Source organism: Hypanus sabinus, chromosome 4 (assembly GCF_030144855.1).
Source record: "Hypanus sabinus isolate sHypSab1 chromosome 4, sHypSab1.hap1, whole genome shotgun sequence".
Taxonomy (NCBI): Eukaryota; Metazoa; Chordata; class Chondrichthyes; order Myliobatiformes; family Dasyatidae; genus Hypanus; species Hypanus sabinus.
In genome coordinates this window covers 44,074,781-44,098,803 of record NC_082709.1, presented here as the reverse complement: position 1 = coordinate 44,098,803, position 24,023 = coordinate 44,074,781, and the positions used below count along the sequence as shown (strand labels likewise).

At 37.8% G+C, this 24,023-nt stretch overlaps 2 protein-coding genes across 3 annotated transcripts in view; one reads left to right on the top strand and one right to left on the bottom strand.

Annotated features, from left to right (window-relative positions):
* Positions 1 to 622: 622 nt before the first annotated feature.
* Positions 623 to 3,114, bottom strand: hspe1 (heat shock 10 protein 1). The gene is made up of 4 exons (XM_059966958.1): positions 2,958 to 3,114; positions 1,683 to 1,847; positions 1,194 to 1,283; positions 623 to 878 (listed from the first exon to the last, which is right to left on the bottom strand). The coding sequence occupies exons 1-4, from the start codon at positions 2,958 to 2,960 to the stop codon at positions 828 to 830; spliced, it is 309 nt and encodes a 102-aa protein (XP_059822941.1). The 5' UTR covers positions 2,961 to 3,114; the 3' UTR covers positions 623 to 827.
* A 201-nt stretch (positions 3,115 to 3,315) lies between these two features.
* hspd1 (heat shock 60 protein 1) overlaps positions 3,316 to 24,023 on the top strand; it is a 31,800-nt gene continuing 11,092 nt past the window's right edge. Inside the window, exons 1-3 of one of the 2 annotated variants that reach the window (XM_059966952.1) lie at positions 3,316 to 3,439; positions 4,046 to 4,222; positions 15,428 to 15,680. In XM_059966952.1, the coding sequence (XP_059822935.1) occupies positions 4,049 to 4,222; positions 15,428 to 15,680 (427 nt within the window). In that variant the 5' untranslated portion in view covers positions 3,316 to 3,439; positions 4,046 to 4,048. Of the gene's footprint in view, positions 3,440 to 3,540; positions 3,685 to 4,045; positions 4,223 to 15,427; positions 15,681 to 24,023 lie in introns of those variants that run through there. The other variant, XM_059966951.1, reaches the window with a different exon arrangement.

Here is a 24,023-nt window from a genome sequence, read left to right as displayed (position 1 = left end):
TTGTAAGTTTTTTTAAACTATCACTATATCCTGCAAGATAGAGTACTGCAGGTCTACCCCATCAGTGAGTTACACATTGGCAAATTGACAAAGCTGGACTTGGTACAGATTGTGCCGTTGCCTGTATCAGGAGTCTGTCCATGAAGACTGTGTGCAGCCTAACAGCAAGTCTTAGTCACTTTTCTTGTGGAATACTGCAAGTCCAATTCACTGATTTACTGGCCAACAGTGGCAGGACAGTGTGGTGCAGCATCTAAGTTAAAGTTGGTGCTGCCCCAGTGTTTGCTCAGTAGAAAACAAGCCTTATTGTGTTTAACTACAGACTGCCACTGTTCATGAACTCAGTGGCTTGGACTATATTTTTGTGTGACTGTATTTTACCAATATCTTATTACTTGTGACCTTGTATACATGCTAAGTGTGCCTTGTGCTATGTGCGTTCTTGTTGGTACTGTGTTTTACACTTGGCCCCAGAATAACACTTTTGTTTGGCTGTATTCATGCAAGTTGAATGACCTAAACTATACTTATTGAGCAACTGCCCCAGTTGCCAAGGGCATAATTGCAGTCTTTGGTTTATTTATTGTTCTTGGGGGAAATAAAATCTCAAAACATGAACAAGAACCCTTCCAGTTCAAGAATTTTATTCACTAGTTTATACTTCCAGTATAAGTGGAAACGCCTCAAAGCAGGATAGAGAAACTTCAGGTTTACTGTTGATTTTATTGTACTGTACCAAAGTTCAAAACAAAATTATTTACAGACTGGAACAAAAAGACTAGTTCACGGAACAGTCAGTTCATGAAACTGACAGCAACATCCAATGTCTATTCTGTGTATTTTCCAAGAATATCTCCATCCCTGAACAAGAAGTAATCCTGAAAGGGGGGGGGGGGGGGGAGGAGAAAGGAAAAGATACAGATTATTGACAGGTACTAAGATACAGAGAAGAACTCATCTTGCATACTGTTCATACAGATCAAATCATTACAGTGCATTGAGGTACAACAAAGTAAAACAGTAACAATGCTAAATAAAGTGCAACAGCTAGAAAGAAAATGCATTGTAGGTAAATAAAGTGCAAGATAACAAGGTAGGTAGTAAGGAACTACTTAGTAGTCTTATTTCAGTAGTGTAGGCAGTGTCAAGGAAAATAACTTACTCGTGTTCAAAATATGGATGATAGTACTAACCTTATCTTCTAAAACCACTTTAGTTCCTCCATATTCAGGGAGTAGAACGGTTTCACCAACTTTTACGCTAACTGGCTGTACATCTCCATTCTAAAAAAAATGAAAAAGTGTTACACCTTGGCCCCAGAGTAGAAGGCTGCTCCAACTTACGACAACCATCCTAAGTGACTTAGGAAAAGCCCACATTCCAAAGAACATTACAAATACCTTGTTTAAAGAGTCTCTGCAGTAAAATTACAACTGTAACACTTTGTTTTGAAAGAGAGAGTATACATTTTGATACTTCCATCAGGGTTACATTCCCTTAGAGTGCAACATTTCTCATTGTTAACCAAATTTTGAGCTCTGAGACCAGGAAAATCCTTTCTCTAACAATCAGAAAACTTCACTTAGTTTACAACTGAGTCTAACTTTAAAAAATTGCCAGATATTGAAACAGGGAAAGTGAAGAATGTGGTTAACAAGTAGTCACTTCATTTAGAGGCGAACCTTTACTCGACTCCCTGGTCCAACTGCTACCACTGTTGCTTGCAAAACTTTTCCCTGAGACTTTTCTGGAATCATAATGCCACCTTTCGTCATGGTTTCTGCTGCAACTTTTTCCACCAGAACACGGTCAAAGAGGGGAAGGAACCTTTTAAATGCTTGACTTGCCTGTTGAAATAAGCAAAAGAAATTCAGTAATTTATTAACCAAGATTACAAAATAAATTTCTTAAAAATCATTATAAATCTACATTCCTTAACATAGTCATTACATTTATGAATAACTATCAAAATTATTGGGAAAAATCTGCAATTATTCAGTTGGGCAAATTGTTGCCATATATGTAGCTTCTCTTTAAACTTGAAACAATAAAATAGAAGTCACTAAAATTAGATTAAGAAAAGCAGGTTTAAAAAACATTTTCGATTACAGACTGGTTCAGTAGTATGTGTGTTAACATTACAGGCGGGAAAATAATCGCCTGAAAATGTGAACACGGGAAAATTACAATGGCATTTCTCAAGAGAAAATTCATGATAAATGACAAAGCTTGTAACGGTGTTAATAACACACACAAAATGCTGGTGGAACACAGCAGACCAGGCAGCATCTGTTAGTGTTAACACTTTCTTTGTTACAACATAAAATAGAAGTTGGTAAAATTATTTTATAAAAGCACGTGTGAAAGACATTCACTAGCTCAGTATGTGTAGCAACATTACAAGTGGGGAGGGGAATCGCATGAAGCTGTTAACACGGGAAAAATCACATTTTTAGTGAAGATTCATAATAAAAAAACTTTTTTCGCAACACAAGCCCACCCCCACCACCACCCCCGCCACCACAAGGCAAAGAATGAGCATTTGACCTTGTAGACACTCCCAACCTCGCACAAGGTCGCTCATGTAAAATGTACGTTAACAATATTAGCTACTCACAGTCATTCAAATACCAATTCAGGATACGATAGCAATAATGTATCAACATCTTCAATCAACAACGAATGTTACCAATTGGCTTCTGATACCAACGTGGATCAGAAATCACTATCACTCATTCTAACTGTAATCACTATTATCGTTAATAGCTTTACTTCTATACTAATGGATCTAACTTCTTTTTAGACAATCTCCACTAAAAGCATATGAAAAAATACTGAGGCATACAACTTTAAAAAGGGCGCTGACACCATATGACGTTATCTTAAAGATTGGATTTATCAAGCCTCCCTCAATGAAGTATATAGAGAAAGCTGGAAATGTGCCTTTTAATACTTACCATTTCTACTCGTTCTCTTCGAGCAAGCTCTGTAAATCACACAGCTTGTCTGCAACCTCCTCTCCGCAGCAGCGACTATGGCAGCCGTTCCACGTGAAGAAATAGCCTTCGAACCGACGGCGTGACCTCGAACGTCAGGAGAAGGTTGCATTTCATCAGAACGCAACTTCTAGAACCTCGGGCTTCCCAGCTTTTCATTCACAAAAAAAAATTAAAATTCACATAACCGCAACCCACGCCTCTATGTAAACATATGCAATTTAGAATTTATTTTTTGGGGAATAATTGCAAATAAAATTATTGCATAACTCCAGTTTCGCTTAAATAACTGCACTTTGACCTTGCCTACGCTATGCGTCTGGAAGATTCTGGAAATCGGAGCCCTGAAACCGAATATGAATGCGACTTAGTTCCGCTTCTAGTCCCCAGCGTAGGTTTGTTCAGGTGTTGTGCAGCTGAAATTCAGAAATACTTTAATCCCGGTAGGTAAGCTGCAGTTTGTAAGAGAAATAGCGGATTATTTGGTAGCGGTGGGTTGCAGAGGATGGTGATTATTAGTCTATGCAGAGTACGGGGCGGCAGCGGGTCGCCCGGCTGTGGACTCACGTGTTCACGTAGGGAGAGTCGCCGAGTCTCAGACCCGGGTTTGTGCAGTGGGTGTGTGGCGGCTCAACACTCTAGTTGCAGGCCGATTAGTCTCAGTTGTGGGGAAAAAAAACACAAATCAGTGAGTATGATCGTTGTAAAACACGTATGTTAAAGAGTTATGTGTTTATAAATATTTTGCAAAATGCCGACCTCTGTGGAGTGAAACGAACCAGTGAATGAATTGGAGAAAGTACGGGCTATGGCGGGAATGTTGCGTTTTAGATATAACCTTCGTCTGTATTTACAAATCCTAATGTTCTTTTGTGTTGGATCTTTGTGAGTTCTCTTTGCGTTTCCTTTAATTTTCCGCCTCTTTGATTTGACCTTGTGACATGCGTTTCTTCACGACACGTGGGAAGCCTGTGCCTGCAGACTGAGACAAATCCCTGCATCTGATGAACTGCTTGCGGTTTAAAACTTATGTTCTTGTCTCGCCCTAGACGATGCTCCGTTTACCGTCTGCTCTGCGCCAAGCGAGGTCCGCGTCTCGGCTCCTGGCACCTGGTCTCAGCCGAACCTACGCTAAGGACGTGAAGTTCGGGTCTGAAGCCCGGGCTATGATGCTGAAGGGTGTCGATCTTCTGGCTGACGCCGTAGCTGTTACTATGGGACCAAAGGTGGTTTGAATTTAGACCCGTCATTGGCGGGTTGGGGTAGTATTTTACTACTACGTTTTAATACGAGTTAGCTATGTTACAATTTTGGCAATAAGCTACGTTGTACAATGGGCTGTAATTCCCTGTTCGCGAACCAGGTATGTGACCTGGTGTTAAAGTAAATTGTTAATGAGACAACAGAGCGAGTACAGTATACTTGGTGAAAGGCCTGATCGAATTGAGATTTTTTTTTTGAATTTGCAACATTGTCCCTTTCAGTTCCATTAAATCAGCGTGTCCTCACGTTCACAACTTGGTTCTGACTCTGCTAGCCAGAGGGTCCAATGTTCAGTTGTGTTACAACTGAGCTCTGAAGTACAGTAGTGAACAGTTTTTAAATCTGTAGTGTTTGACTTGCATGAAAAATCGTGCTTGTAGGTCTCTAAATCAAGCTGCTGAAATGTCCAATGCAGTCCAATGAACAGTCATGGAGTGAAATGGATTATAGTACCTAATCTGCTCTTTGCAGACGCACAGGTTTTTCATTCAACTCATGCAGCCTTAGAATCTCTGGGCTGCTTCATGAAGAGAGAGTGCAAACAGTTGATGGGCAACATCAATGGGTTTTTCATAATTGTTAAGGATTACACAGTCTTGATTATTCCATTCTTTACAAAAAATCTAATCCAGCATTGTTCTTGCTGCAAACCTGATAACATTATAAGAGGCATAGATAAGACAGTCAATCCTTTTATCATGGTTGGGTATCAGAAAGAATAGGTTTTAAGGTGAGAGAAATTTAAACTTGAGAGGGAAAGTTTTTTTTAAACACAGTGATTGATCTCTGGAAATTTGTTACCAGACCTCTTGGAATAAAATCGTGGCTACATATAAGAAATGTGTAGAGAAGACAAAGTGGTTCAGTGCTCTACAACTCAGACTTGGTGATAGAATAACTAATAATGTGGAGCCATTCATATCTCCCAATACCCTAAATCTCATTGGGCTTCTCCTGAGTATTGATTGTTGCCCTTTGACACCAATTCCTTAGCTTGAGGAGGGAGACTGTTACATAAGCTTGGGTTTGAATGGCACTGATCTGTTTTAAAACCTTTATTAATCGTCCTGGTTTAAGTATTCAGACCAATCATTGTTTACTTGCTGTTTTATCATTAACTATGTTGTCATTAAGTACAGTCAGATTAAGATACAATCAGCATGTAGTTTGCAGATTGCTAGATCACCAAGGTTTACACCTTTTTAGATGGGATCTGTTGGGTGAAAGTCTCCTTGGGTTTCTTGTGGAGTATCAAAAAGTTGAATCATCCTATCTAGCATATTTTGCAGTAAAATTATACTGTAGAAAAATGGCCTAGGTGGCTTGCTCTTGAATGTAATCTGACCATAATGCATCATTGTGACCTTCGTAGGAAAAAATGTCACCTCTCCAAAGAAATATCAGAGGTAAGGTTTTTTCCCCTCCCGAAAGGAATCCAGAAAATACTATGGCTAATATGAGAGGGCATGATTTTAAGGTGATTGGGAACGTCAAAGTCGTTTTACGGAGTGGTGGGTTTCTGGAGCACTTCCAGGGATGATGGTGGTAGAGGCAGGCAGATTTGAGATTGGCACTTGAATGATAGAAAATTGGAGGGTTATGTGGAGGGGAAGGTTTAAATTGATTTTAAGAGTAGGTTAAAAAGCCAACACAACATTGTAGGCTGAAGGGCCTCTACAGTGCTGTAATGTTCTATATTAGCTGAATTGTTGAAAGAGACCTTGGTTATGAGCAGAAATCTGTTTTAACTTGATGGTTAAACCAACCACATTCCAGTCCTTGAATCAGGAATTTTTCTGATAACCATTCTAAACTACTTCAAACTCTGCTGTTCAAGGTCCCTTGGCTAAATATTTGGCATAAATATTATTCTGTCTTCGCCTGCTAACAGCTTGATTTTTTTTTGCCATTTGTTATACTTCTCTCCCTGGAGAAAAATGTCTGCAGTACAAATTTCATTGGGCTGCACAGACCAGTTACAAATTTGAAGGTACTGTGGGAACTTCCGTACCTCCGGAGCACTCGGGAGAGGATGTAAATTTCCTAAGTGGGTGACACAGTGATGGGTTGAATGGGGTCATAGAGACCCTTTGGCCCAACTGATCCAAGACTACAAAGATGCCCACTGAACAAGTCCCATTTGCCCTCTAATCTTTTCCTGTCTATGTATTTGTCCAAATGTCCTTAAAATGTTATTGGGCCCCGCTTCAGCTACATCCTCAGGTAGCTCGTTCCATAAACACCACCCTCACCACTGAAGACGTTGCTCCTCGAGTCCCCTTTCATGATCTCTTTCCCTTTTGTCTTGCCCTCTAGTTTTTGCTTCCCTTTCCCAGGGAAAATGGCTGGGCATTCACCCTGTCGATGTCCCTTATGATTTTATATAATTCTGTAACGGGTATCTTTTTTAAACCATGGACTCCAGGTTGGGAGCATCCCCACAGTCTTGTACATCTCAAGGAACAAATTGCTCCTCTGCCTGTGAGTCAGACCCCTAGACCAGGGGTCGGCAACCTGCGGTTCAGTGGTAAAGGTTGCCGACCCCTGCCCTAGACCTACCAATGTTCTCATATTTCTTTGCACCCTTTTTCCGTTTAATAATGTCTTTCGTCTAATGAAGTGACTGACGTAGAACAGAAAATACAGGTGTCTCCCCCCCCCCCCCCACAAAAGTTGAGCATTTATATGGGGGAAATTTTTGTAAAAGCGAAAATCCTCTCTGTAATGCGAAAACAGGTTACTAGAAGTGGGTGGCGTAAAGCGAACATTTGTAAAGCGGGGACACCTGTACTCCAAATACAGCCCCAACATTTTGTACAGCAGCATCATGATGACCCAACTCTTACTCAGCATGCTGGCCTTCTTCAGATTACTGAATACCACCTTCACCCTGTCTACCCATGGTGCCACTATATTTGTACTCCCAGGTCCCTGTGCACAACACTCACCAGAGCCCTACTCTTCACTGCATAAGCCCGACCCTGGTTTGATTTACCAAAATGCAACACCTCATTATTTTATGAATTGACAAAATTTACCAATTTTCAGCCCACTTAGCTAGCTGATCAAGTAAAATTTGACAACTGACTTGACTGATAATCATCTGTGTTGCTATTATATGGGAACTTACTCGCCATGCCTTGTGTGTTTGCATTATATGTAATTAACCTACAGCGTAGGTCTGAGCACCAACCCATGTTGCATAACACTATTGTTGCAGGCTCAGTGAGTGGAAGAACCTGTTTTTGTGCTGTTCATTGACTAGTGAACTGGATGGAATCACTGGAGACAGGAGAGAGCAGATGCTGGAAATCTTGAGCACCTGTTCATTTCCCTCCATAGATGGCGCAAGGGAGCATGGTGGAATCTTTTACAAAGGATAACTGGACACCGGGTGGGTGGAGGGGCTTTGGTTTGGCCACTGGGATCAAAGTGAGCATGAATCCATAAAAGAGATTGTTCGGCAAAGCTGCTGAAGGTTTTTGAGTGTTAGTGCTGATAAGGAAGCGGGGGTGGCGCATTGGATTCACTGAAGTCCGTTGATAAGCCTCTATGTAAAAGCTTTGTGCATGTGAGATTGCAGATATCCACTGGCATGGATTAAAAACTGATCAACAAATGGAAAAGAAGTGGGTCTTTTCAGGGTTGACAGTGGTAACTACAGTTCCCATGAAGATTCGTGCTTGTGCCTCATCTATTCATTGATTTGGATGAGGGAACCAATTGCATTTTGAATTTTTACTTACTGCATAAGTGTTGGCTTAAGTTCTGTGAAAGCTGCAGAGAAGCTTTGAGGCCACTTGCTTTGAACAAAATATGAAGCAGGCGCAATATGACTTGGATAATGTGCACTTGAGTAGGAAAAATAAAGGTGGAAGGAAGAGTGCAGGTGGAGGAACTCAGCAGGCTGGGCAGTTTCAGTGGAGGGAAATGGACTCTCACCTTTCTGGGTTGATACTTACTTGGGTCTCACAAGAAAAAGGGTGTTATAGACCTGAAGGGAAAACTGTTCAGCTGAAGGGTGTTGAACTTGTAGGATTCTCCACCAGAGAAGACCAAGCGTCTGAATATATTTAAGGTGATAGGCTTCCAGGCAGATTGAAGGAAATGGGGAAAGGGCAGAATATGTTATTGAGATAAAGGATCAGCCATGATTCTTCAGGGGATAGGCTAAAAAAGTGAGTGGTCTGCTTTTTCTCTTTCTGATGCATTTTCATGTCCTTTCTGGTAGAAAATTAGGCAAGGAACACCAAACAGTTTTCAGTGAAACTACTCTTTACGTCATAGTTAATGTACTATAAAGGTCACCCTTCCAGAGTAAATGTCCACAATTTTTTGTTGTTCCTGGTGTTGGCTATCCAAGCACTTGGCTTGTTTATTGAGAGTTCTGTTTTGAGATCAGCTTGTATACTATTGAGCATTTTGCGAGATGCCGGAAGAGTTGTGGAAGGATCTGGAACCATGTTGTCACACAGTACCGTGGCAGAGTGAAGTACCTAGTAGAGGAGCTGCCTTGCAGTTCCGGGGACCTGCCATACCTCCATCGCCTCCCGTACTGCCCGTGGACTCTGCATGCTTCCACATCCCAAAAATCCGCAGGGCTGGCAGGTCTGCCCATCTTTTTTTTAAACTTTTTTTATTGCATTTTTAAGTGGTTACAAAGTGAAGTATGAAAAAACAATGTATATAACCCTTACCCCCTCCCCTTAACCCCTCCCCCCTGACTGCCCTATAGAAAAAAAAAGAAAGAAAGAATGCCTGGTTGTTGGAAGATCTCCACATGCTCCATGGAATTCGTAATAACTTTAATATGTATATTTATTTCTTTCCCCTAATAACCACTTGTTTCATCTTCAGAGCATCTATATATTTAATCCTATCTTTTGTAAATAAGGGCTCCAAATTTTCAGAAATGTTTCATATTTATCTCTTAAATTATAAGTAATTTTTTCTAATGGAATACAGCCATAGATTTCTTTCTTCCAAGAGTCTATACTTAAATATGTATCCGATTTCCAAGTAACTGCAATAGCTTTTTTGGCTACTGCCAGTGCAATTTTTATAAATTCTTTCTGATACTTATTTAGTTTGAGTTTCGGTTTTATCCCTTCAGTATCACCTAGTAAAAGTAATATTGGATTATGAGGAAATTGTGTTCCTGTAATTTGTTCCAGTAAAAGTCTTAAATTTGTCCAAAAAGGTTGAATTTTAGAGCAAGACCATGTCGAATGTAAAAAAGTACCAGTTTCCTGGTTACATCGGAAACACTGATCCGATTAAATTTGGATTTAATTTTTTTATTTTTTGTGGTGTAATATATAATTGATGTAGAAAATTATACTGCACTAATCTTAACCGAACATTTATTGTATTTGTCATACTATCAAGACATAGTCTTGACCAATTTGTTTCTTCAATTTTAATATTCAAATCACGTTCCCATTTTTGTCTTGACTTATGGACTCCTTGTTTAATTGCCTGTCTTTGAATCAAATTATACATACAAGATATAAATTTTTTAATATTTCCTTTTTGAATTAAAATTTCTATTTCATTAGATTTCGGCAATAACATTGTTTGACTTAATTTTTCTCTTAAATAAGCCCTTAATTGAAAGTAACAAAATAAAGTGTTATTTGATATTTTATATTTATTCTTTAATTGATCAAATGACATTAATATACCTCCTTCAAAACAATTCCCTATATATCTAATCCCATTTTGAATCCAATTATATAAAAGTTGATTGTCCATTGTGAAAGGAATAAGTCTATTTTGAATTAAAGATCTGTTTGCTAATAAAGATTTTTTTATCTCATCATCAACATTTATCTTATTCCATAAATCAATCAAATGTTTTAATATAGGAGATTCTTTCTTTTCCTGTATCCATTTAGATTCCCATTTGTATATAAAATCTTCTGGTACGTTTTCACCTATTTTATCTAATTCTATTCTAATCCATGCCGGTTTATCTTTCTCGAAAAAAGATGCAATAAATCTAAGTTGATTTGCTTTATAATAATTCTTAAAATTTGGAAGTTGTAATCCTCCTAAATCAAATTTCTATGTCAATTTTTCCAACGATATTCTTGACATCTTACCTTTCCAGAGGAATTTCCTCACATATTTGTTTAACTCTTGAAAAAACTTCTGGGGTAATTGTATTGGTAATGATTGAAATAAATATTGTAATCTAGGGAATATATTCATTTTTATAGTATTTACTCTACCTACTAATGTTATTGGTAATGCCATCCATTTTTCAAGATCTTCCTGAATTTTTTTCAAAAGTGGTAAATAATTTAATTTGTATAAGTTTTTTATATCATTATCAACTCTTATACCTAAATATTTTATACCATTTGCTGGCCATCTAAATTGAGTTATTAATCGACATTGATTATAATTTCCTTTAGTAAGAGGTAAAATTTCACTTTTATCCCAGTTTATTTTATAACCCGATATTTTCCCATATTCTTCTAGTCTATAAGATAATTTGCGTAGTGAATGTAATGGATCTGTTAAAGTAGAACATCAACAGCAAATAAGTTAATCTTGTATTCTTCCTGATTAACTCTGAAACCCTTAATATCTGGGTCCATTCTAATTAATTCAGCTAGTGGTTCTATTGCCAACACAAATAAAGCAGGTGATAGTGGGCAACCTTGCCTAGTTGATCTTGTTAACTGAAATGATGTTGAAATTTGACCATTTGTCACTACTTTAGCTTTGGGATTAGTATTTAAGGTTTTAATCCATTTTATAAATGATGTTCCTAATCCATATTTTTCCAGTACCTTAAATAAAAAATCCCATTCCAATCTATCAAATGCTTTTTCTGCATCTAAAGCAACTGCCACACTCATTTCCTCCCTCTTTTGTGCTAAGTGGATTATACTAAATAACCGAGTTACATTATCTGCCGATTGTCTATTTTTGATAAATCCTGTTTGATCCATATGCACTAATTTTGGTAAACATTTAGATAATCTATTAGATAAGATTTTTGCTATTATTTTATAATCGGTGTTTAATAAAGAAATAGGTCTATATGATGTTGGTTTTAAAAGGTCTCTATCTTTTTTTGGCAATACTATTAAAATAGCTGTTGAAAAAGATTCTGGAAGTTTATGCGTTCTTTCCGCTTGATATATTAACTCCATAAAAGGAGGAATTAATAAATCTTTAAACTTTTTATAAAATTCAGGTGGAAAACCATCTTCTCCTGGAGATTTATTACTTTGAAGTGATCCCAAAGCTTCTTCAACTTCCTTCAATGTAAAAGGCATACCTAATCCCCTCTGTTCTTCTATATTTAATTTTGGAAGAGTTATTTGTGATAAAAATTCTTCTATCTTAACATCATCATTCTTTGATTCTGATTTATACAACTCAGAATAAAAATTCTTAAAAGCCTCATTAATTTCTAGAGGCTTATAAGTAATTTCATTCACTTTTGTTCGAATTGCATTTATTGTTTTAGAAATCTGATCTGTTTTTAACTGCCATGCAAGAACTTTATGTGATCTTTCACCTAGTTCATAATATCTCTGTTTAGTTCTCATAATTGCTTTTTCTGTTCGATATGTCTGGAGTGTATTATATTTTAACTTATTAATAAGTTGTCTTCGTTTTTCTTCTGTCATATTTCTTTGAGATTCTTTTTCTAATTTTATAATCTTTTTCCAATTGATCTATTTCTATCATATATTCCTTCTTAATTTTAGAAGTATAACTTATTATCTGGCCTTTCAAATATGCTTTCATTGCTTCCCACAATATAAATTTATCATCAACTGAATGTAAATTTGTGTCTAAAAAGAACTGAATCTGCTTTTTCATAAAATCACAGAAATCTTGACGTTTTAGTAAAATTGAATTAAATCTCCATCTATAAATTGATTCCTCTTTATCTATCATTATCATTGTCATTATTAAAGGAGAGTGATCAGACAATATTCTTGCTTTATATTCCACATTTTTCACTCTATCTTGAGTATTTGTTGATAATAGGAAAAAATCTATCCTTGAGTATGTTTTATGTCTATTTGAATAAAATGAATAATCCCTTTCTTTTGGATTGATTCTTCTCCATATATCAATCAAATTTAAATCTTTCATCAATGATAGAGTTAATTTTGCTACTTTTGATTTTGTAATAGCCTTTGTTGATCTATCTAAAACTGGATCTAAACAAAAATTAAAATCTCCACCTATTAATATTTTATCATGTGCATTAGCCAAATTCAAAAAGACCTCCTGTATAAATTTTACATCATTTTCATTTGGTGCATAAATATTCATAAGAGTCCATAGTTCTGAAAAAATTTGACAATGTATAATTAAATGTCTTCCTGCCGAATCAATTAATACATTTTGTATTTTAATTGGTAAATTTTTATTAACCAAAATTGCAACTCCTCTTGCCTTTGAGTTAAATGAAGCTGCAATAACATTTCCAACCCAGTCTCTTTTTAATTTCTGATGTTCTATATCCGTTAAATGAGTTTCTTGTAAGAAAGCTATATCTATTTTCATTTTTTTAATATATGTTAAAATTCTTTTTCTTTTTATTGGTCCATTAAGCCCATTAACATTAAAACTTAAAAAATTCAATAAATTAGTCATTATTTTTATTTATGTTACTCCAATCTATAATAATACCTAATCTTTCAACTTTCATTGTATCCTGGGAAATCTTTTTAGAAGTTTCCATGTTGCTATGTGTGTCCCCACCAATCATCCAGGCAAAAGAATAGAAGAAAAATAGAAAATAAAGAAAAAAAAAACAAAATACCCCCCTACTAATGTTGTGAAAGAAAAAAAACACAACATTACCCCCCTCTATTGTACGGGTCATGGCAATCGCCATGATTACACACGTGAATCCCGTAGTAACCGATTCAAAGCTCCCCAGCCCCCCCCGCAACATAAAAAGTATATATATATATATAAAAAAAACATACTATTCTCAATTAATATTTCTAAAATTTTACTTTTCTCCCTTATATCATCCTTAAATGTCCATCAGTTCCATTTGCTTTCTCTGTCTTCGTCTTTAACCATTACATTTAGAAGTCTCTACGCTTAATTAACGAAGAGATGGAAGTCTTTGTGCGAACACCTCCGCATCTTGATAATCAGGAAAAAATCTTTTTCCTTCCTCCAAAAAAATTATCAGTGTTGCTGGGTGACGCATTAAAAACTTATAACCTTTTTCCCATAAAACATTTTTAACTGGATTAAATTCTTTCTTTCTCTTCAAAAGGTTATAACTTAGATCAGGATAAAAAAGAACTGGTTTCTCTGCTATCATCAACGGACCTTTTCTTCTTTTAGCACCCTGGGCAGCCGCCCTCAAAATCTTTTCTTTATCCTGGTATCTTAAACATCTTATCAAAATTGATCGCGGATTTTGATTATCTTGAGATCTTGGTCTTAAGGCTCTGTGCACCCTTTCAATCTCAATTAAAGTTTCTTCTCCCATTTCCAATTTTTCAGGAATCCATTTTTGAAAAAAATTTATTGGGTCTTCTCCTTCAGTACCTTCTTTAAGTCCAACAATTTTAATATTGTTGCGTCTACTAAAATTTTCAAGCTTATCAATTTTTCCCACGAGTTGTTTTCTTTCTGATGTCCAGGCATCATTATCATCTTCCATCCTCTTCATTCTTCCATCCATTTCTTCCAATTTGACGTCCAAGTCTGTAATTTTCTTTTCCATTTTTTCCTGTTTCTTTGTCATTTTATCAAACATAGCCTCCATATTTGTTATTTTTTCTTTAATTACTTTTTGGTTACTTTTAATTACTTTTTCTAATTTTTCTAATTTATGCATTATTAGCCTCAAAGCCTTTTTTGTATTTTCAGAGGAACTTTCATCTTCTTCATCTCCATCTTCGTCTGATTTTTCCAGAGAGTCCGGCTCTCTCTCAGACTCACTTTCACTGTCGGTTTCAGTCGTTGCTGGGTTTTGTAGTTCTGGTTGCTCTCTTTTGCGCATGCTCGTTCCTTTACGCTTGCGCAGTTCTCATTGATCTTTTCCTTTAGAAATGGCCGATGCTGCCGCGGTCTCCTTTTCTGTTTCACCGGTGGTGTGTTGTACCTGAGTCCGCGGTTCTTCAGTAGAAGTAGGCCTTGATTCTGTTCCAACTTGAGCGGTCTTCGCGGTAGCAGTTTTCTTCGTCCTCTGTTTATGAGGCATAGCTTAAAACAATCTAAAGTAATTTATAAGTAACCTTAAAGTATTAATTAACTTTTCTTCACTTAAACATTAATTTATTAACTTTTTTACGGGAGGGCTGGGTTCCAGCATCTCGATCCTACGTCATCACGTGACGTCCCCAGGTCTGTCCATCTTTGTAAATTCGACCACAAGGGGAAAGGGAGGTGCAGAATGGGTGGAAATGTGGAAAGGATAAAGTGATTCGTGTAGGATGCTTGATGGTTAACAGGGACATCAGCCAAAGGAGCTATTTGCATGCAGTATGAAAAATGGGTGCCTGCAGGGGGGGGGGGGGGGGGGGTCCTAAGAAAATTTCGAATAATGTATTTTGATAAGTGAGTTCAAGATAAAGTTATTGTCAAAGTGCATAGACGTCACCATATACAACCCTGCGATTTATTTTCTTGTGGGCACACTCAATAGTTCGATAGAATAATAACCATAACTGAACAAAAAGACCCCCACCCAGCTTGGGCGTTCACAGAGTGTAGAAGACAACAAACTGCAGACACGAAAAGAAAGCAATAATAAATACGCAATAAATATCAAGAACTTACTTCTAGGACAAAGAGACCTTGAAAGGGAGTCCTTCAGTCACGGGGACCATTTAGGGATGAGGCTAGTGAAGTTATCCCTTTGGTTCAAGAGCCTGATGGTTGAGGGTAATGGTTTTGGAGCCTAGTGCATTAGTCCTGAGGCTGTACCTGCTTCCTGATAGCAGCTGATAAAAGAGAGCATGTCCTGGATTGCGGGGGTCCCTGGTGATGGATACTGTTTTCCTGCAGCAGTGTTTCAATGTAGATGTGTTCAGTGGTTGGGTGGGCTTTGCCCATGACGGACTGGGCCATGTTCATTGCTGTTCATACAGTTTTCCATTCGAGGACATTGGTGTTTCCATACCAGACTAACCATGGATTGTTGTTTGCTGGCTTTTATCCAGGGTCGAACCGTCATTCTTGAACAGAGTTGGGGAAGTCCTAAAGTAACAAAAGATGGAGTGACAGTGGCCAAAGCAATTGATCTAAAAGACAAATACCAAAATATTGGTGCAAAGCTTGTCCAAGATGTTGCCAACAACACAAATGAAGAAGCAGGTGACGGAACGACCACTGCAACTGTTCTTGCAAGAGCTATCGCTAAAGAAGGATTTGAAAAGATCAGTAAAGGAGCCAATCCTGTTGAAATTAGACGAGGTTAGTTTAGATTATTTTAAATTTGATTGTTAAATGCCTTATAACATTCTAACTTTTCTCCAGCCAGGGTACTGTAACCTTCAATATAGATAAAATTATATCTATAATACAAGCAAATGAGCCTCGAACACATCAAAAATATGTGTAACGTTTAATGTGTTTAGTTTTGGGAGTAATGATACTGCACCTCCCACTTACGCAAATCAAAGCATTACAAATGCTGGAAATGTGAAATAAAAGCAGATAATGCTAATAGGGCAGCAGGTATGTACAAATAAACAGAAGTATCCTTTGAAATTGGGAAATGGGAAGACAAGTTTACAATACAGAGGAATGGATGGGACGTGGGGAATAAAGTTAATTCTGGTTAATTGGGGGACATCAGGACCAGTACATTTTGGCTCACCCATTTAAGCAGCTGCACCAATTAGATGAAGTTTCACAGAAATTTTTAAAAAAGACATAAACTATCATTTAACTGACCCACAAATTATGTATTTAAGTGAAATGCAGAACAAAATAGAACATTACCAGTACTACTGGTCTGTCATATCCAGCAATGACCGGACATCTGTGTAAGAGAGTCTTTAAACTGGAAAAGCCATTGCAGTGGGGCAGACACACTATTGACCTCAGAAATCTGGGTCCAGTGGTACAAGTAGACATCATGACTGTTTGCAGTCAGTGATCCTGACGCTGTGTCTTGGCATGCCCTTTGCTCTCCATGTAGTGTTGCTGAGCTGCCTTCCTGTCCGTTGGATCTCACTGTAGTTCTAATATGCCCAGACTGGCAGAGCTGACTTCGCATGCTTGGACAGGCATATTCCTACTATGTCATTGGGGTACAAGAGCCGCCAGCTACCCTCACCTAGTTTAGCCCACTTGTTGAAGCGGCATACTGGGGTGTGGCCGCTGCTGCATGCAAACAGCTACTCAGAGCCACAGTGAGAGCTGGGTATCCAGCGGGGATTAAAGGTCCAACACTCAAGATGATTATCAGTAACTTCAAACTCTCTGTTTTTGTTGAAGTAATGAAATCATTTTATTTTCAGTGCTGGCCGTTTCTGGCATTTCCAATGCTTAAAGCCCCCAGTGAGAGAAACCTGTTCTGAATTCTCTTAGTGCTTATTTTTCGCTATCTATCAGTGACAAGAATCACTGCTTTTTAATAAAAACACACGCAGCTATCATTATTTAAAAACCATTCACTAAGCATGGCATAGTGTATAATCTCCACAAGTGCACACAACTGATGCTGTTTAGAAACTGGTCTGCAACAGTCTCCTGTCCCAGTTGAGTGACATAGTGTCCCAAATAAATGATTGGAGTCCCTACTATTTCCTCAATTAGTTTTGGGTCTTTAAGAGTTGTCCTAAATAAGTAACTGCCCAGATTAACCGATAGCCCAAATGAAACAATCCACTGTAGGTGATTCCTATAAATCTTAATCCTCTTGAAATTCCCTTTTCTGCTCTTATACTGTTGACTTGCTCTTAATTCTTGCATAAAAGCTGGAAGTACATAAGATTGATGTAAACATTAGCCATTTTGACTTGGATGAGGAAGGTAAATATGTGGATCTTTTAAATTCTGTTACTTTTTATATAAATACTCTGAAACCAGTTAAGATGAAAGGTCCTTGAATAGCACTCAATTAAGATCCAAACTTACTTTGCAACTTAAGCCTTTGGTAGGAGAGGGCAGTATTGCACCTCTTCAGTATCCTCTCTGTGATTTGATTTTTATTTCTATTTTGGTCCTGATGCTTGAAATTGAAATATAATTTTACTGAGCAGACATGAATACCATGACCGGGCATTTGATCTTATTTTTTTACTGGATTTATTGCTGTTTGGCAGCTCTTCTCTGCATAGACCAGTATTTATGGTTAGATCCCTTCACTGCTCTATCTGTTCGTTGTCCATCCCTATACACTCTAGTATTTATCTCCTAATACATCGTGTCACTGTTGATATTGCTTGGTTCCAGTGCCTCAAGTTCAATCTTGATCCATAAAAGTAGAATTAGGCCATTTGGCCCATTGAGTCTACTCCACCATTCAATTATGGCTCATTTATGTTCCCTCTCAATGCCACTCCCTGCGTCTCCTCATAAATTTTGATGCCCTTACTAATTAGGTACCTATCAATCTCTGCTTTAAATATATCTGAAAGGGGCTCAACCCCAAAACGTTGACTGCTCATTTCCCTCCGTAGGTATTGATGCTGCCTAGCCCACTAGGTTTTCCAACTCCCTTGTTTGTTGACACCTGTTTCTTTTTCTCTCTCTGACAATGCTGGTTTCTTACCATGTCCTAAAGACATGCTAATTGGTAGGTTAATTGACCACTGTAAATTTCCGTAGGTATGTTGGAGAATCGGAAGGGTGGAATGTGAACAAGCACCTGAGAGAGTAGGCTACAAACAGTGGGCGGGTTGATATACTTGCACTGAACCAGAAAGACCTCAGATCTTACAACAAATTCAAGTTTCTGTCAGATTCAGAAGCACTTGTGGATTTTTGTAAAATTGAGGGTGATGCTATACAGTGGAACAAGATGTGATTGTATGTCAATGTGTCGATTTTACTATAGAAACTTTGGAATTGTTGGCATTCAGGAAGTGCTTTGTTCAACATGCAGTATTTTCTTAGTGGGATTGATCCCTGTTCTAAGGCTTATTGCTAACAGATTTGTAGTAATTCCATTGTTAATCTGAAATGTTCTCTCCATCCAATTTTGAATTCTTTCTACCCAGTCATAAAATGTTTAGGATTGCTAAATTTTATTACAAAATGCATCAGTTTCAAATTCTTTAAACAATTACTGTGCTGGATTTGGACAAAAAATTTTAGCTGCAGGGAGAGCTGTGGTAGTAATTCCCAGTACAGCACCATCTAGTGATAGGAAGAGAGTACTGCAAGATTTTCTGTGGCAACCTTCCCTGAAAATAGCCCTTGAACCTTCTGTTCAATTTAAATCTTTGAACATTCTTATCCTTGCACTGAAATTTTTTTTATTTGTTGCACTTAATTCAAATAATTCATTTTTTGTTTTCCTGCTTATTACGTAGTAAGCTAATCACAGCACCAGGTTTAGTAAAAGTTATTATCCCTTGAACCAAAGTGGACAACTTCACTTAATTTCACTCACCCCATCATTGAAATGTTTCCTCAACCTATGGACTCACTTTCAAAGACTCTTCATCTCATGTTTTCAATTTATTTATTTATTATTCAGTAATAACAATGCTGCCATTAAGTGGCAACTACGTGGAGCTCTGGGAATCATCAGATATTCCCATTTAGGGCTACTACAGCTGAAATCCACAGTCACAGACATGAGTATTTCAGAGAGCAATATTATTTTAAGTCTTTTTTTAAAAAAAATCAGTAAATAAGCAAAATTGAAGAGCCTGGGGTGGCAGGCTCGGGTTGTGAGTGCTGTTCCCCTTTAAGAGAGTGGAGGTGGGGACACAGTTCTAGTCTACAAGTTTGATTGAAATGCAGAGGCTTTAGACTTCTACCCCAAACATCTTGCTGACAAATGTGCAGTCTGAAAAATAAAATTAAAGACCTCAGACCAAGAGTGCTGTATCAGAAAGGCATCGAGGACTGCTGTGTGCTTTGCTTCATGGAAACATGGCTCACACCTGCTCTTTTGGACACAGCACTGTAGTTTAATGGCTTCACCATTCTCCGCAAGGTCTGCACTGCTGTCTTTTTTGATTAGCTCATTGTAGTGCACAAATGTGGCAGTTCTGTCTTAGTCCTCCTCATCCAACCTGGAACATCTTGCAGTCAAATGCTGTCCATTTTATCTGTCGGGATTATTTTCCACCATGATCACGGTAGCGGTGTACATTATACCCCAGGCCAACACCAGGTAGGCTCTGAGAAGCCGATCAACATAAATCTGAGCCACAAGAACTATGCACCCTGGTGCCTTCCCTGGCTGTGCGGGGGATTTCAACCAGGCCAGCTTGAAGAAGGCTCTGAACAATCACCACCAACACATCACCTGTAGAACCAACAAAGCCAACTTCCTTGACCACTGTTACACATCAAGAGCACTTGCCACGCTATCCCACACCCACACTTTAGAAAGTCCAGTCACCTTGCTGTACTTCCACTCCCTGCGTACAGGTAGAGACTAAACACTGCAGCAACAAGAAGGTATGTATAGTCGAGGGCGATGGGGGAGTGTTTTGAGTAGGTGATCAGGACAATATTCGAGGATTCATTTTGGGGTTTTAATGAATATGCCACAGTTGTCACCAAATGTGTGGATGAATGTATGCGTTCAAGAGCAAACCCCAATCAAAAGCCAGGGGTGAACCAGGAGATTCATAGTCTCCCGAGGGCTAGGTCTGTGGCATTTTTAACCAGTGATCCAGAACTCTACAAGAAGACCAGGTACGACCTACAGAAAGCTATCTTAAGAGAGAAAAAACAATTTTAATTGAGGTCAGAGCCGGAATCAGATGCACATCAGCCTCTAGCAGTGTTCTCAGGCTATTACTTTCTACAAAGCAAACCTAACCTCATGAATTGCGGTGATGCTTCACTCCCAGATGAGCTCAGCATCTTTTATGCACGCTTTGAAAGGAAGAATAAAAGTTGTATCTATGTGACTCCCTGCAGCATCCAGTGATCCAGGGTTGATCTTTCAAGGGGATGAACCCTCACAAGATGTCACACCCTGATGGTGTACCTGGTAGGGTGCTGAAAACCTGTGCCAACCAACTGGCAAGAGCATTCAAGGATATTTTTATCTCACTGCTGCAGTCCAGAGGTTCCCACCTGCTCCAAAGGGGCAACAGTCATACCAATGCCCAAGAAGAGCAGGATGAGCTGCCTCAACAAGTATTACTGGGTGACTGCGATGAAGTGGTTTGTAAGATTGGTCGTGGCTAGAATCAGCTCCTGCCTAAGCAAGGAACTGGACCCATTACAATTTGCCTGTCACTGCACTGGCTCTCCGCTTGGCCTTGGATTACTGGACAATAGCATCTTTTCTCCCAGGCAATCAACACTGGCACGCCTGAAGGATGTGTGCTTAGCCTATTCTATTTTTTACACCCATCACTGTGGCTGGGCACAGCTCATGCCATCTATAAATTTGCAGACTATTGTTGACAGAATTTCCGTTGGTGACGAGAAGGCATACAGAGGCAAGGTAGATCATTGTACTCAACACCAGTAAGACCATGTAATTGATTGTGGACAGCAGGAAAGGGAATTCAGGAGAACAAGACTCATTGAGGGTTTAGTGGTGGAAAGGGTGAGCAGCTTCAAGTTCCTGGGTGTAAATATCTCGAGGATCCATCCTGGGCTTAACATATTGACGTAATCAGAAAGAAGAGATATCAGCGGTGTTACTTCATTTGGAGTTTGGGGAGAATAGTATGTCACCAAAGACTTGCAAATTCCTGGAGATATACAGTGGAGATCATTCTGACTATCGCAGCCTAGGGGGCTCCATTACACGGGATTGCAGAGTTTTGTAGACTCAGTCAGCTCCATCATGGGCATAACTGTTCCCATCGAGGTCATCTTCAAGAGGTGGCGTCTGTCATTATTTATTGATACAGCACAGGATCAGCACTTTGAGCTGCGTTGCTCAGCTATCCCTGATTTAACCCTAGCCTAATTATGGGACAATTTACCTGCCAACCAGTACGTCCTTAGACTGGGAGGAAACTGGACTATCTGGAGGAACCCCACAAGGTTATGGAGAGAACATACAATCTCCTTAAAGGCGGCAGCAGGAATTGAAGCTGGGTCATTGACACTGTAAAACATGCAAACCGCTAATCTAATGTGCAGTCCCTTCACCATCCAGGATATGCCCTCTTGTTACTACCATCAAGGAGAGGGTACAGGAGACTTGCTCTGCAATTTAGGAACAGCTTCCTCCTATGTCATCATATTTCTGAATGATCCATAAATCCATGAACTATTGTTTCTTTAATTAGCACTAATTTATTTTGCAATTTACAGTGATTTTTGTTCTGATACTGGTCTTTATTATGAGAGACTCAGAAGTCGAGTGAAAGCCTTATACATAATAGTATGGACTATAAGACTTGAGAACAGAATTAGTCGATACAGCTCATTATCTGCACTGCCATTAAATTTTGGCTGACTTGTTTTCCCTTTCAATCCTGTTCTACCTTCTCCCTGTAACCTCCACTTTAAATATGTCCATTCGACTTGGACTTCATTGCCATCTCTGTTAATGAATTCCACAGATGCAACACCCTCTGGCTAAAGAAATTTCTCTTCATTGTTCTTAAGGAGATCCTTGTATTCTGGGGCTGTGCCCTTGATCCTAGATTCTACCACTGTAGGAAACATCCTCTCCACATACACTCGATTTAGGCTTTTCAATATTATATAGGTTTCGATGAGGTTCCATCTCATTCTTCTAATCTAAAGGGAGCACAGGCTCAGGGCCATCAAACACTCCTTGTGTGTTAACCTTTTCATTCCTGACATCATTCTCACAAACCTGGACCCTTCAGTGGCAGCACATCCTTTCTTTGATGGAGGACCCAAAGGTGCTCAAAGTACTCCCAAGTTCAGTCTGACCAATGCCTTATGAAACCTCAACATCACATCCTTGAATTTATATTCTATTTCTCTCAAAATGAATGCTAACATTGAATTTCTCTTTACTACCAACTCAAAACCTGCAAGTTAACTTTTTGAGAATCCTGCACTAGAACTCTATAATTCTGATTTCTGTGTACCTGCCCAGTGCTTTGATTGCTTCTACCACAGTGCATGACCATACTCTTCCCTACTCTGTAAAGGGGAAAAAAAAACTTCAAACTACTATTTTTTTTTTTGAAATGCTACTAAAATTGCCACTGGATCATTGCTGTACAATGAATGGCCTGACCTCAGTGGCAGTGTTCAGAACATTTGTAACAATCACCTATATATTTAATCCCCTTTTGGAACCAATTATGTAAAAGTTTATTGTCCATTGTAAAAGGAATAAGCCTATTTTGGATTAAAGTGCTTTTTGCTAATAAAGATTTCTTTATCTCATCATCTATATTTACCTTAATCCATAAATCAATTAAGTGTCTTAATATAGGAGATTCTTTTTTTTTCCCGTATCCATTTGGATTCCCATTTATATATAAAATCTTCTGGTATATTTTCTCCTAACTTGTCCAGTTAATCTATGCCAATTTTTCTTCATCAAAAAAAGACACAATAAATCTAAGTTGATTTGCTGTATAATAATTCTTAAAATTTGCAAGTTGTAACCCTCCTAGATCAAATTTACATGTCAATTTTTCCAATGATATTCTTGACATCTTACCTTTCCAAAGAAATTTCCTTACATATTTATTCAGTTCTTGAAAAAACTTCTGAGGTAATTGTATTGGTAAATTTTGAAATAAATATTGCAATCTAGGAAATATATTCATTTTTACAGCATTAACTCTACCTATTAATGTTATTGGTAACATCATCCATTTATCAAGATCCCCTTTTATTTTTTTTAATAATGGCAAATAATTTTGTTTATATAAATTTTTTACATCATTATCAACTCTAATACCTAAATATTTTATCCCATTCATTGACCATCTAAATTGAGTTGCTAATCGACATTGATTGTAATTTCCTTTGGTGAGGGGTAAAATTTCAGTTTTATCCCAATTTACTTTACAGCCTGATACTTTCCCATATTCTTCCAATCTAAAAGATAATCTTTGCAACGATAGCAACGAGTTTGTTAAATAAATCAAAACATCATCAGCAATTAAATTAATCTTTTATTCTTCTTGATTAACTTTAAAGCCCCCAATATCTGAATCTGTTCTAATTAATTCTGCTAATGGTTCTACTGCCAATACAAATAAAGCAGGTGATAACGGGCAGCCTTGTCTAGTTGACCTCGTTAAGCATTGATCGTTTGATCAATTAAAAAATAAATATAAAATATCAAATAACACTCTTTTCTGTTATTTTCAATTAAGAGCCTATTTATGAGAAAAGCTGGGACAAACAATGTTGATGCCAAAACCTAGTGAAATAGAAATATTGATTCAGAAAGGAAGAATTAAAAAATTTACATCTTGTATGTATAATCTGATTCAAAAGCAAATAATTAAATTAGGAATTCATAAATCAAGACAAAAATGAGAATCTGATTTGAATGTTAAAATTGATGGGAAAACTGGTCAAGATTATGTTTTGATAGTATGAGAAATACAATAAATGTTCGACTTAGATTAATACAATATAATTTTTACATCAATTATATATAACACCACAGAAAAAAATAGATTAAATTCAAATATGTCTGACCAATGTTTTTGA